The sequence below is a fragment of the Austrofundulus limnaeus genome, unplaced genomic scaffold (assembly GCF_001266775.1).
Source record: "Austrofundulus limnaeus strain Quisiro unplaced genomic scaffold, Austrofundulus_limnaeus-1.0 Scaffold232, whole genome shotgun sequence".
In the NCBI taxonomy this organism is placed as follows: domain Eukaryota; kingdom Metazoa; phylum Chordata; class Actinopteri; order Cyprinodontiformes; family Rivulidae; genus Austrofundulus; species Austrofundulus limnaeus.
Window position 1 is genome coordinate 56,960 of NW_013952634.1, and position 12,411 is coordinate 69,370.

General features: G+C 41.3%; 2 protein-coding genes and 1 long non-coding RNA gene across 3 annotated transcripts; 1 reads left to right on the plus strand and 2 right to left on the minus strand.

The window, feature by feature from the left end:
- The first annotated feature begins 96 nt into the window (after positions 1–96).
- On the plus strand, positions 97–3,141 carry LOC106525546 (uncharacterized). Its single transcript, XM_014019824.1, has 2 exons — positions 97–340; positions 2,052–3,141. The coding sequence occupies exons 1-2, from the start codon at positions 220–222 to the stop codon at positions 2,582–2,584; spliced, it is 654 nt and encodes a 217-aa protein (XP_013875278.1). The 5' UTR covers positions 97–219; the 3' UTR covers positions 2,585–3,141.
- Positions 3,142–3,968: 827 nt separating this feature from the next.
- On the minus strand, positions 3,969–5,188 carry LOC106525544 (solute carrier family 35 member G2; the record flags this gene model as incomplete). The annotated part of the gene is made up of 1 exon (XM_014019822.1): positions 3,969–5,188. A coding segment is annotated over one exon (1,017 nt), but the record flags the coding sequence as incomplete, so codon positions are not given.
- Positions 5,189–5,192: 4 nt separating this feature from the next.
- Positions 5,193–12,260, minus strand: LOC106525536 (uncharacterized). The gene is made up of 3 exons (XR_001311130.1): positions 11,984–12,260; positions 8,520–8,620; positions 5,193–5,559 (listed from the first exon to the last, which is right to left on the minus strand). It is a non-coding gene; the product is annotated as an uncharacterized LOC106525536 (long non-coding RNA).
- Positions 12,261–12,411: the final 151 nt, after the last annotated feature.

The following is a 12,411-nucleotide window of genomic DNA, read 5'->3' on the forward strand; positions in this document are numbered from 1 at the left end:
CACACACACACACACACACACACACACACACACACACACACACACACACACCCTCCTCAGCTTTATAAGTTGCCTGAATGGGACGGGTTTTCCATGAAGTGAGGGTCTGAAAGGGAAAGCAGAGCAGCTGCAGGGAGACTTCACGAAAGCTGCAGAACATCAGCGCTCCAGTGTGTGTGAGTGAGTGTGTGTGTGTGTGTGTGTGTGTGTGTGTTCAGGATGTGGCATGTCGTGTTTGTGCTCGCCACCGTCGGCTCAGCTGTGTGTGGGAATGAGATTGAGTTTGCGGAGAGCTCTGAAGACGACTACAACAACCAGATTTTCCTGGAGCAGCAGGAGGGTGAGTGTTTGTTTGTCTGCTTCTTTGAACAGATGGATCCTTGGGAAGAAAGTGTCGCCACTTTCTACAGCAACATGTCATCAAATAACGTCCTTATAACATCTTGCTTCTTTAAGTAAATTAAACATTTTTTAATTTATTTTTTTAGTCATTGCGCAAAACTGAAGGCCTCACATTTCTTCACCTTTCATGCCAGAATTTTAAACTAAAAAGATGTTTTGTTGAGAAGTGTTTAAACCTTTACAAACTAGATTACACACAACCTCATGTGACTTAGTGTTTTATGCTCACAGTATGTGTTGTGATGACTCTCAACTACAACCATAACAGATTTTAGTTCATTACATGGTAAACTGACAGGGTTATAGCTATTTTGTGTTGGCTGATCTTGAACAGTGACTCCAAACCTTAATCAGTTACAGATGTACATCCAGTAATTACTTTCTGAAAGTTTAATTAAATTTAAGGCTGCAACGATATAGAAAATTTACAATTCGGTGTCACGGTTTGATATTTTTCAATACAAATAAGAGAAATTTCCATGCCCTTCTTAACTTGTAATTTATTGAAATTAATTATGAACATTTGTTTAACCTGAAAAGTACAGTTTATAAATTAAATGTTGCTGAAACGGCAAGTTTCTCAGTGGATCTKTGCTCGACAATGCAGTCTAGGCGGAGTAGTCGAACACAGATCCACTGATCCTTCAACACAGAGCATCTTCAGAAGACAGGATGATAAAAATGTTAAAATCTGTATTGTTCCATACAGAGTGTGTATTGAACGGTTCAATACAGATACAKGTATTGTTGCACCCCTAATCAAATCCATCAGTTGGTGCCTGAGATATGTTGCAAACAAACAGGGTTGACTTCAACAGTTAATGCAAAAAAACAAATATCCTGTTTATTGAGTAGCACTTAAGAGTATGTGTTGAGATAAACTTTCACCTACAACCACAGGAAATTGTAGCTCAGTATTTATAAAACTGAATGAGTTGTAGCCATATTTGTGTTTTCTAAAGTCATTTGATTGTGACAGTCATTTGAATTGGATTGGCTCCAAAAGGTAATCAGCTGTAAAAAGTACATAAATTAAATAATTTACGAAAATTTTGTCGAAATCTATCCATTGGTTCATGAGATATTTTGCTAACAGGCCATGCTGACCATAAGAGCAAAAGCCATAGTATTAAGCAAAGATGTTGTGCAATGTGTAGCGCTCAGGGAATGTGTTGTGACAGACTTTCAGCTACCACCATGGCAAATTTTACCACATTATCCATAAACTCTATGAAGTGCCATTTGTGCCAAAAATATATTGTTGAGCCTTAGTCCATGTTCTTAAACCTTGTGTTGACACATAACGTCAACAACGTATTTTTGGCACAAATGGAACTCCATTCCATTGTAGCCATTTTTGTTTTATGAGTTTGCTTATCTGTGGTGGCCATCATGGATGAGGCATGCTCCAAAAGTTAATCAGCTGTAGATATACATTGAACGAGTTGTTTCTGAGATGATTTTTTTTAATCCGTGCAGCAGTTTGTGAGATATGTTGCTAACAGACACACACACACACACTGGCCATAACGCTTCGTGTGAGGTTTGGTTTGAAATGTGCAGCTGTAGCAGAGGATAGGATCATGTAACCTTTCAGCTGCCTGCAGGATTGCATAATCAGYGCAGCCCCTGTGGTTTCTGCTCTGCAGGGGACCCTCGAAGCCCACCGGACCGTGCAGACCTCTCCCGCTGGGACAAGCTCTTCATCGCCCTGGAGGACTCCCACATGAGGCAGAACATGCTGCTGGCGTCTGCGGAGCGCTGCTGCGGGGAGAGGAGCCAGCTGGACGCGCTGCTGAAGGAGACCTTCCGGCAGTACGCGCCCAGCCTGGTGTCGGTGTGCAGGGCCCAGGCGGAGCAGGCGGGCCTCAGGCTGCGGGACACCCTGGTGCAGCTGGGCAGGGACGGGGCAGAGATGGAGAGGAGAATCAACGCCACCCTGGAGCTGGTCCTGCAGAGCAGATACGAGGAAATGGCTCGACTGAAGCGGCTGGAGGAGGCCGTCGCCTCTCTGTCTGCAGGCGGCAGGTGGAGCGGGCCTCTCCCATCTGGCCTGGAGGAGCAGGAGATGACTCCACCAGGGGAGGCGGACACGACGACCGGGCGGCAGAGGGTTCACCTGCAGCTGAGCGAAGTGATGGAGCAGGCAGGAGAGTGGAGGGAGACCAGAGGAGACGCATGAATCATCCAGAATAAGAGAAAATATATAAAGGTGGACAGCGAGGCTTTATTTTTAATTATTTTTATACAAATTAGCTTTTTTTCTGCTTAGAATAAACTTTAACGCCATTAAAACTGTGGGTTTGTCAAAGTGAATTAAAAAAAATCAAGTACAACCAGAACACCATGGTGGAAAATATTTCCTCCCTCCTCCCACACCATGAGTAATCATCTCATTTTCTGCACTTCATTTGTCTGAGGTTTAGTCTGTCTTTTATAACGTGTTGGGCAGCTTTCTCCTCCTAATGGCTGCTTTAAGAGTGTCTGAATGTAAAAACTCAAATTAGTCACAGTGTTGGTGATTTATGAGGCTTTGCCAAAACTTCTGTCGCCCATCAGGCTAGCTGCAGACACGCACAGGGGATAAGGGTGCAAATACTTTGTTTATGTTTGACAGATGAGTTCCTCAATTATCTGCATAATAGTTTGTATAAATACATTTTGTACAACCCCCTACTGTAAAAAAATAAAATTTGGGACTTGGTGTGAATATGAATAAAAACGAGGCTGTTCTAAATGTTCAATGGTCCTGAGTCGTCTTTGTTAGATGTTTTGTTTCATGTTGCATCAAATGTTTTCTATCAGGACTGCAGGCAGGTCAGTTCAGCACCTGGACTCTTCTGTTACAAAGCCCTGCTACTGTCATGAATACAGTATGAGGTTTAATAATGTCTTGCTGAAATATGCAAGACCTTCACTGGAAAACACCTCATTTGGTTGGGAGCATGTTCTACTTTTTTTGCATTAATGTTGTCTTTCCAAAATGAAAAATGCACCCCCATACGATCAGAGAAGCATTTTGCCCTCTTTTTTGCAATTGAGTTTGACACCTCTGCCTTCAAACGTCTTGTTCAGGTGTATACATTAATGTTTATAAATTAGTGTTTGACTGAACTGCTGTGAAATCTTAAAGGGATAGTCTGRTCATTTTTAAAGCGTCAAAGAGTGAGCGAGTCTGGAGAAAAGGGCAGAAATCTTTGTTTTGACTACATCAATAACTTGCTAAACAAGGCCTTTTATATATATATTACTTTTTAAAACTTAAAACTCTTTCTAAAACAACATGACTATATTTTATTTATCATCTGCCATCACTTACCTCCATACTGTATGCTGCTCCTTATAACCATCCTTTGTTGCTCTTCATCCATTTATCTTTGATAATGTTCCTGTCTTTCTTGTTCTTCTTTTTTCTCCTTTCGTTTGTCTGTCAATAACGTTGGTTTTAATAAAAAATTCATCTAGTGTTTCCTGAGATATTCTACTGGCAAACATACAGAGGCAAGAACATTATCGCCCACCTTCACCTTTCTGTGGCAGGAGGTGATAATAAAGTGGTGACAACAGAGCTCTCAGAGAGATTTTATTATCACATATAGTCACGGTAACAGACAACAAAATATTGGCACTTTCCCAAAAGCAAAAAAACAAAAAAACAATACAAAACAGATAAAGCTCCAGTAGACATTTATCAGTCTGTTATGTACAGTTATTCAACCAATCTCGTAAAGCAGACGGTGTGGACAACAAGAGGGCAGGCTGAGGAGATCTATTTGATAGGAGACTCGAGAATCTCCTCGTACTCCTCCCTCTGACGCCGCCCACCGACTCGCGAGGGAAGCAGCTTCATGGCCACCAGCCAGCTGACGCTCAGCACGACCATGGCGTTCCCCACCACCTCGGGTGCAGTGGGGACAGAAGGAAGCATGGCCAGATGGAGGAGCATGGCGACGGGTACCTCCAGGCTCTGCGAGGCGGAGACCAGAGCCGGGTGGAGCCGGGTGAGGGCGTGAGTCATTCCTAAGAAGGCTGCCACAGAGCAGGCCACCAAACCCAGGATGACGCCCCAGGCTGGAGCACTCATTGGCCAGGACCAGCCCTCCTGGAGCAAAACCAGAGTCGCTGGGGTCAGCAGGCACCCAGTCCAGCTCACCGTGAACAAAGCAGTGCCGACTCCAATCCTGTCTTTCAGCGAGCGATACCCGACCAACGCCAAGGCCGTCCACAACCCTGCGAGGGCCGAAAGAGACCATCCAAAAGCTTCCTTCCAGAATGCAACCGGGTCAACTTGTGAATCAGAAAAGCTCTCGTCTGTGGTGGGAAGCAACAGGAGCCCCAAACCGCACAGACCCGCAGCCAGGGTTATCCCATCGGCCAGTCCCAGTCTTTCCTCCAGGAGCAGGAAGGCAAGGGTCGCAGACAGCGCTGTCGTTGCAAGGCGCCACGTTGTTGTGCCATTTCCAGGGGAGACGAAGGTTAACGAAGAGTAGGCACAGCAGAGGGAGAGGGAGTAGGCTATTCCGTAGCAGACCAGATGTAGTCGATAGCCCTCTGGTCCGAAAGGGTTCTGGCCCCTGTGCAGAGGCACGGCCAGGGACAGGAGCTGTACGACGGACCGCACTAAGAGGAGGAACAGGGGTCCGAGGCCGAAGCGTTCCGAGGCGAGGCGGGTCAGCGCAATCAAACAGCCATGCGCCAGCGCCGCGCCGAGCAACCCCAGCCAGGTGAGCCGAGACGCAGACACCGAAGCCTCGCCAAAACTGGCCAACTGTTCCCCCACCCCTTTCCCCGACCCCTTTACTGCCTTGGCTGCCCCCTCGCTCGCCTCTCCCCCTCCTGTAGGCTGGAGTTTATGGGGTGCCTCCTTGTCCTTTTCCTTAGAGCCGAACAGCGTCAACGGCCACTTCCTGCTTTCAGTCAGTCGTTTCCTGTCTGACGTGTCCTCAACGAAGGAGCCAAATTCCTCAAAGGATGGAGCGTCATCATAACCTTCATCGCCCGGCTGGGGAAAGTGAGTGTGTATTCCAGGCTGGGGGGCGTAGGGGGTCTGTGTGGCATACTTGGCTGTGACTGTATGAGGATGGATCTTCACTCTCTTCTTAGATCCACTCAGCAGGTGAGTGGACTCCATTGTATAGCCTTTGGAATGGTGTGCACCTGAAAGAGAAACAGAACACTTTGAACACGAGGAATGAATATCACGTCGGGGTCACCAATTAAAAGTAACATGTACAATGAGAACCTGAATCAGGCAAAAGAAACCGGTCCAGTACTTAGACTTGAATATTTATTTATACCAGTGGTGTCCAAAGTCAGTCCTCGAGGGCCAGWGTCCTGCATGTTTTAGGAGCTGTCCTGGTTCAACAGCTGAACCTAAGTAGTGCTTAATTAGTAGGCCTCTTCAGTATGCCATCAAGGTCTGCAGAGGCTCACTAATTAAGCACTCCTTAGGTTCAGCTGTTGAACCAGGGCCCTTGAAGACTGACTTTGGACACCACTGATTTACACACACACTATACATAGTTCATCCCATCACAGCACTGTGGTCCGTTCACCCATAGCCTCCATCTGACTACAAAGACCTGAGCAAAAATGGCCCAGGGCTACGTGTCACAATAAATTTTACATTTGAGCCAAGATGCACCTCTGTGGCAAATAAGGAAGTTCCTTCTCCTATCAGGTGTCCTAGCTTTTGGACATATTTCCTCTAACACTATAATATAAAAACATCAGGTGGATGTACGCTGTTTAGTGCAAGGCATGTGTAAATAATAAATAAAGACTTGTTCATTTTTTATCTAACTGTTTATAGTAAATGATTACAATCGATCAGAAAGTAAAAAATTAGTGTAAATCTGAAATTCAATTAATGGATCACAAAATATCTAACACCATTATGCCAGAGATTTAGACCAGTTTTCTGCCTACTACATTGAAAATAATACTGATATGAATGATCATAAGCTATTTCACAAGATGTCACAATCAAAGTATGTGTTGTGAATGACTTTCAGCTACGACATCAAATTTTAACTCAAAATCTGTAAAACTGACCAAGTGATTAAGATCTGTGTTGAATTCAATGGATTGGCTGTGGTTGCCATATTGAATTGGGTTGAGTCCAAGCATTAAACAGCTGTAAATGTGCATCCAGTGATGTATCCTGAATGTTTTAATAAAGTTCATCCAGTTCATGAGATATTCTAACAGTCAAACAGACTCCAAATGGTGAATGGCATCGTGCTTGGATTATGCGTTAGGGATCAATTTGAGACAATTTTACCAAATTTTAGAGCATTATCAGTCATTTCCGATTTTGCATTCGAGCAATAAAAACCTTCCTGTAGATCCTCCCACTCGTCACGCTGTGTCTCTCTGGGTTCCAGCTCAGTATCTCATATATCTTTAATACCTGAGATAATAATAGCAGTGACTCACGCCTTCCCATGTCTGCCACTGAGTGTACGTGAGCGCTCCACGACTGATTAATCATGACTTTTAACTGTGTTTCTCTCTACGATGAGACATGAATCCATACCAACTGAATTAAACAAGAATGTCCTCATCAGACGTTCGTATGTTCTGAGACAAGAGAACCGTCAGAGAGCTCAGTCTGTTGGCAATGATAGTTACATAAGCAGCTTCACATCTCATTTGGCTCATCTTTTGTTCTCTTCACAAGGACTTTTCTGTCCTCTGTCCCTTTTTTTACTGATCACTCATTCTCTGATTTGTCAGTTTGTAAAAAAATTGCTCATGTTCATTTTGCTTCACATAAAATCACCATAAATCTTCTGTCTTTTGTTCTTTTTTTCTGTCATGCATTGTTGATGATATATAGGTAGCTTAAGCTAATTGTGCTGCAGAGTAAAAAAAAAGGCCATGCATTCTTACACCTGCCTCTCAAGATGTCCAACTTTAAGGAGCACTCTAATGTTCTCTGAGAAAAATAATAATAAAAAAACTTTCCTATGACTTAATGCAGGGGTCTGTAATGTTTATTAAACAAAAGTACTTTCTGACACTTTTCCCACTAAATCAAATTAATCTAGATACACAAAACTTCATAGAAGACTGAAAAATGTTTTTTTACACAGCCCCAATTCTTAAAAAGTTTGGATTTTGTGTAAAATGTAAATAAAAATAGAAAATAGTGATTTGCAAATCTCATAAATTCATATTTTTTTTCACAATGGAACATAGTTAACATATCCAAATGTTGAAACTAACTGCTAAGTATAAACTATGTCCAAATACAGTGTTTCTCAAAGTTGGGGTCGGGACCCAAAGTGGGGTCCTGAAACATCAAGGTGGGGTCCTGAAAATATTTTCTGAAATAATTACATTTTTGCCTTAGTTGTTACAAGGAGTGAGGTTAGTGTATTTAAAATGGATAAATGTAGTATAAAAATATTGTTACTATGCCTATGTTTTGTTGACCTGATACAAATGTTTATCATCCAAAAATAGTTGGGGGCACAGGTCTCTGCTGCTGTTATTTTGTGGGTCAAAAGCTGAAAGGTTTGGGAACCACTGCACTTTGGTTCCCAAAGTTGGGCTTGGGACCCAATTATGGGTCATGAAGCACCTTGGATAATCTCCAGAAATCATTTTAAAGGGTAATAAAATAATTGCTGATGTAATATTTTCCCTTTACTGTAACTATTACAAAAACACAAAATAAGTATAAATAAGTATTTATATTTGTGTACAAGCTGTGTAGATTGTCAAAAAGCCCGTGATTTTAGGGTTATTAATAAAGTTTGTGTACTCAGACCAGTAATATTTGGGGTCACAAGTTTTTGCAATGCATATTTTGTGGGTCAGAAGATAAAAGGTTTGGGAACCACTGTCCTAATAAATTCTAAATATTATGGCAGCAACGTCTCCAAAATGTTGATCCAGGGCCGTGTTTCCTTCAGTGAAACACTCCTCTTCTTTTAACAAGTCTGTCAACATCCAGGACCTGTGGAGACCAGTTTCTGGAGATTTTAGAGGAAAATGTTGCTTAATTCTAATAAGAATATAATCATTAGATGTACGTCTACAACTGATTATGGCTGCCACAGCTAATTAGTTTCAACAAATTGCTGTTCAACAGTTCTGGGTCTCCTTACCAGAATTTTTCTCAAATCCAGTATTTTTTTGGTGAGAGGTCCGATGCAGGCAGACTCTGTACTGTTGTCACGAACACAGAATGAAGTTTTCCATCATGTCACTGAAACATACAAATCCTGGATGAGGTCAAATGTTCTGATGTTCTAAAACTTGCATTTGATTTTCTGTAATAATGCCGACTTTCCAGATGTGTAAACTGCCCATCCAATAGGCACTAGTGCACCCCCATACCATCAGAGAGGCATGCTTTTAAACTATGCACTCGTGCGGTTTATGAGATTTGCAATTTATGGCATTCTGTTTTTATTTACTTTTTACACACTATCCAAACTTTCAGCAATGGTGTTGTTAAAGATCTGAAACAAAATAATTTATCACATTCTGAAAGTGAAAAATTAATATAAACTTTTAGCATTTATCATTATTTTTACATTTCAGCACAATTAAAAATAGCAAACTCTTATAAAGATGGCAAAAACATAAAGATCCTTTGAGAAAATGAACCACTTAGTTAAGGAGTTCTCATTATATTTATGAAAAACAAATAAGTACGCCACTTTGACATAAAAAACGGACGTTTTTATCCATGTATTTATTTATATTTAAGTAAACATAAAAAAATGACAGTTTATTTGAGATGTAACTGTGATTTACTGAACTGTGTTTAATAATAACTGATAGCTTCCTTTACTTTAACTCCTATTTAATTTTTGATTTCATTAGGTACTATCATACAATGTTGTTTTGACAAATTTGATCAAAAGGAAATGTGCACTATCGCTGCAATCAATGGGATTAAACTCACCATTGAAAATAATACAGATTATATTCAGTCAGTGTTAGGAATAGATTAACAGTCAAAAAAAAAAAAAGGAATAGATTAACAGTTAGGATCTAGGAAGAGGTCAGGGTTAGGCATAAATGCAGTTACAAGAATGAAAGAAAGTCAGTACAAAGTCCTAAGTTTGATGGAAGTACAAGAGTGCGTGTGTGTGTTTCTTTCCAAAATATCCAATTGGATGAATTTTAAAAAAAATCTTAAAATAATCACAGAGTAAACATTTACCACTGTTTAATATTTGGAGTCAATCCAATTCAAAGTGAAAGTGGTGAGCGCTCAGCTTTGCAGAATATAAACGAAAAACTGGTGCGGCAGAAGCTAAGACTAACCAGTGCACTAACAGAAGATCTGAGTTCATATTTTGTCAGTAACTCTTTAGCATAAACTTTGTCTGTTAGAAAAATATTTTATAATGAAATAATCAACGCTGGCCTATGCGTGGACCACCTCTGACAAACCACATCTGGGCAACCAAAGGGCCGTCATTCTTTGCGCTACATTGGGATGTGAATGAATATTTTTTTAAATGTACTCTTTGTCAAACAGTTCACTGGAAAATGACACGATCAAAAGGTTGCTACCTTTAAATTCTTATTCTCTTTACCTGATCAATGTGAACATTTTAGCCTCAGCATTCCTTTCATGCCAAAGTTTTAGTCTAAGTCAGGGGTCTGCAACCTGCGGCTCTGGGGCCACATGTGGCTCTTTGGTCCCTCTGCAGCGACTCTTTGAAAACATAACAGAATCGTTTTTTTTAGTTTGTTTTTATACCTACAAAAGAAATCAGTTTGTATGCAAATATGTGATCAATACTACTAATACAAAAAGTAAAACCTGTTGATTAGCTCACGCTAACCTGTTGTTTACGTTAAAAAATCCAACTTCTTTCTATGATCTTTTTCTCAAATCCATCAAAATTACCTTTAAAGAATTTAAAAGACTACATAATAAGAAGAGTTAGTAAAAAAATATGCCTAAATAGTTCAGCTGTACTCGTTTTTATGAAATTCGCCATAAACTATATTCAGTATTTTCTTGTTTACATGAATCTGGTCTTTTCATTTGTCCTGATGTGTAAAAATAATAATAAATAATAAAATTCACAATATATTTATTTGCTTTATAATGCCACCTCCACTGGCTGTAAAGGTTTTAGAAAAGGCCTCAAAAAGGCCCACGGACCACCAGTTGATAATTGCAGTTGCAGCTTGCTTTGTGGCTCTGAACACATTTTATTAGTGCGTCAAGTAGCTCTTAAAGGTTGCAGACCCCTGGTCTAAGAGGTGGAAAATAACATCATGTGTTCTCGTGCAAATCTGTGCGATCTAACGCTGTCAGTGGAGTGTGTGAMGGAGACGATGCTCTGCTACCACCATGCAAACATTTAGCTCAACATCTGTACGATTGATTGAGTTGTGCCATTTTTGAATTTCGCAAGTGCAATTAGCTGCGGTGGCCATCTTGAAATAGGTTGCCTTCAAAATTTAGTACATGTACATGAATTATTCACAGTCTGACAGATACTTTAAAATACATCCCATGGTTCATGAGATATTTTACTAACAAACAGCTGAGCGAAAATGTTAACATGTAGTGCCATAATTGAGTTTCAGCCATTTTTGTGTTTTCTAAAACCAGTTGGCTGTTGTGGCCGTCTTGACTCAGATTAAGCCTAAAAGTTGAAGAGTTGCAGAGGTGTGGCCATTGATCATCTCCTGAGAGTTTCATTAAAATCCATCCAGTGATTCATGATATTTTGCTAACAGACAAACACACACACCCAGACAAGGGAAAAATAATAATTTCCTGGCTTCTGCTTTTGGCAGCGATCAGGATGTTCTCTCTTCACTGATGCTGCTCTGCCTCTGCAGTGCTGCTGTTTCTGCAGCTGCCCTCCTCTTAAAAGCTTATTTTACACCTTTTACACAAGTCAGTGAGCAGCTGGAAGAACACAGCACACCTTCACGATGACATCACAGCAGATCTGGCTTCAGTTCAAACCCTGAACACATGTAATGGGTGATGCATTGTATTACGTTTGTCCTCTAAAGATTTCACATTAAGCAATATGATAAAGCAGCCATAACAAAAAATAAAAAAATAAAATAAAAAGCAGTGTTATGCTGCTAGAGATTTCAGTTTAAACTTGAAAATAATCGGAAAATTGTGTTTTAATTTGCAATGATGTCAGATGTTCTCCTCAAGGTGATGGTTTCCTCTGTGAGGCGCAGAGGGTTTAAATCTACCCACAGTTATTGGCTCCATCACTGTGGGAAAAAAGAAGCTGCATCCAGACTGAGACAAACAGGCTCTGTAAAAAAAAAAAAAATCTGTTCCTGATTTGATTTTTTCCCCGACAGTCTGCGGAGCCGCGAACACATCCAGACACACGGTGGATTCACGCTCCTGGTTTATAGTGTTTTTTTTTTTATTACCGCATTAAATAGCTATGACACATTAATTAACGCATTAATTATAATCCTGTGGTAAGAGCTCGAGCAGCTGTTTGAATGAGCGCGAGCCCGCTCCCATCTTCTTCTGGTGCGCTCGCGGACAGACGCACGTGAACGAGCTCTATAAGATGCGCTTTATTAATCGCGAGTCGCTCCTGAACGCACTCACCTGCTCCGCTCGAACCGGGTCTGAACCTCAGCAGCGGGTAGTCTCATTTACCGAACACCTCGAACGCCTCATCGCCTCCTGCCAGCCATTTGTTCCCGTTTCTTCTTCTTCTTCTGTTTTTTCCTGTTTAAATGTCTTTTTGTTTCGGCTGCAGTCCCGATGGTCCTCAAAGGGTGCTTGCACACACTCCACTTCCTGTCTGTGAGGAGAAATGTGTGTTTTATAGGAGCCTGCTGTCCACCTCCATCCCTCACACACCTTGTCAGAGAGAAAAACTGGGAGAGCGAGATTTAATCTGACGGTCTGAGCATGCGCTGTAGCCTCATCATTTATCGCGAACGAGGTTTTTACACGTGTGTGTGTGTGTGTGTGTGTGTGTGTGTGTGTGTGTGTGTGTGTGTGTGTGTGTGTGTGTGTGTGTGTGTGTG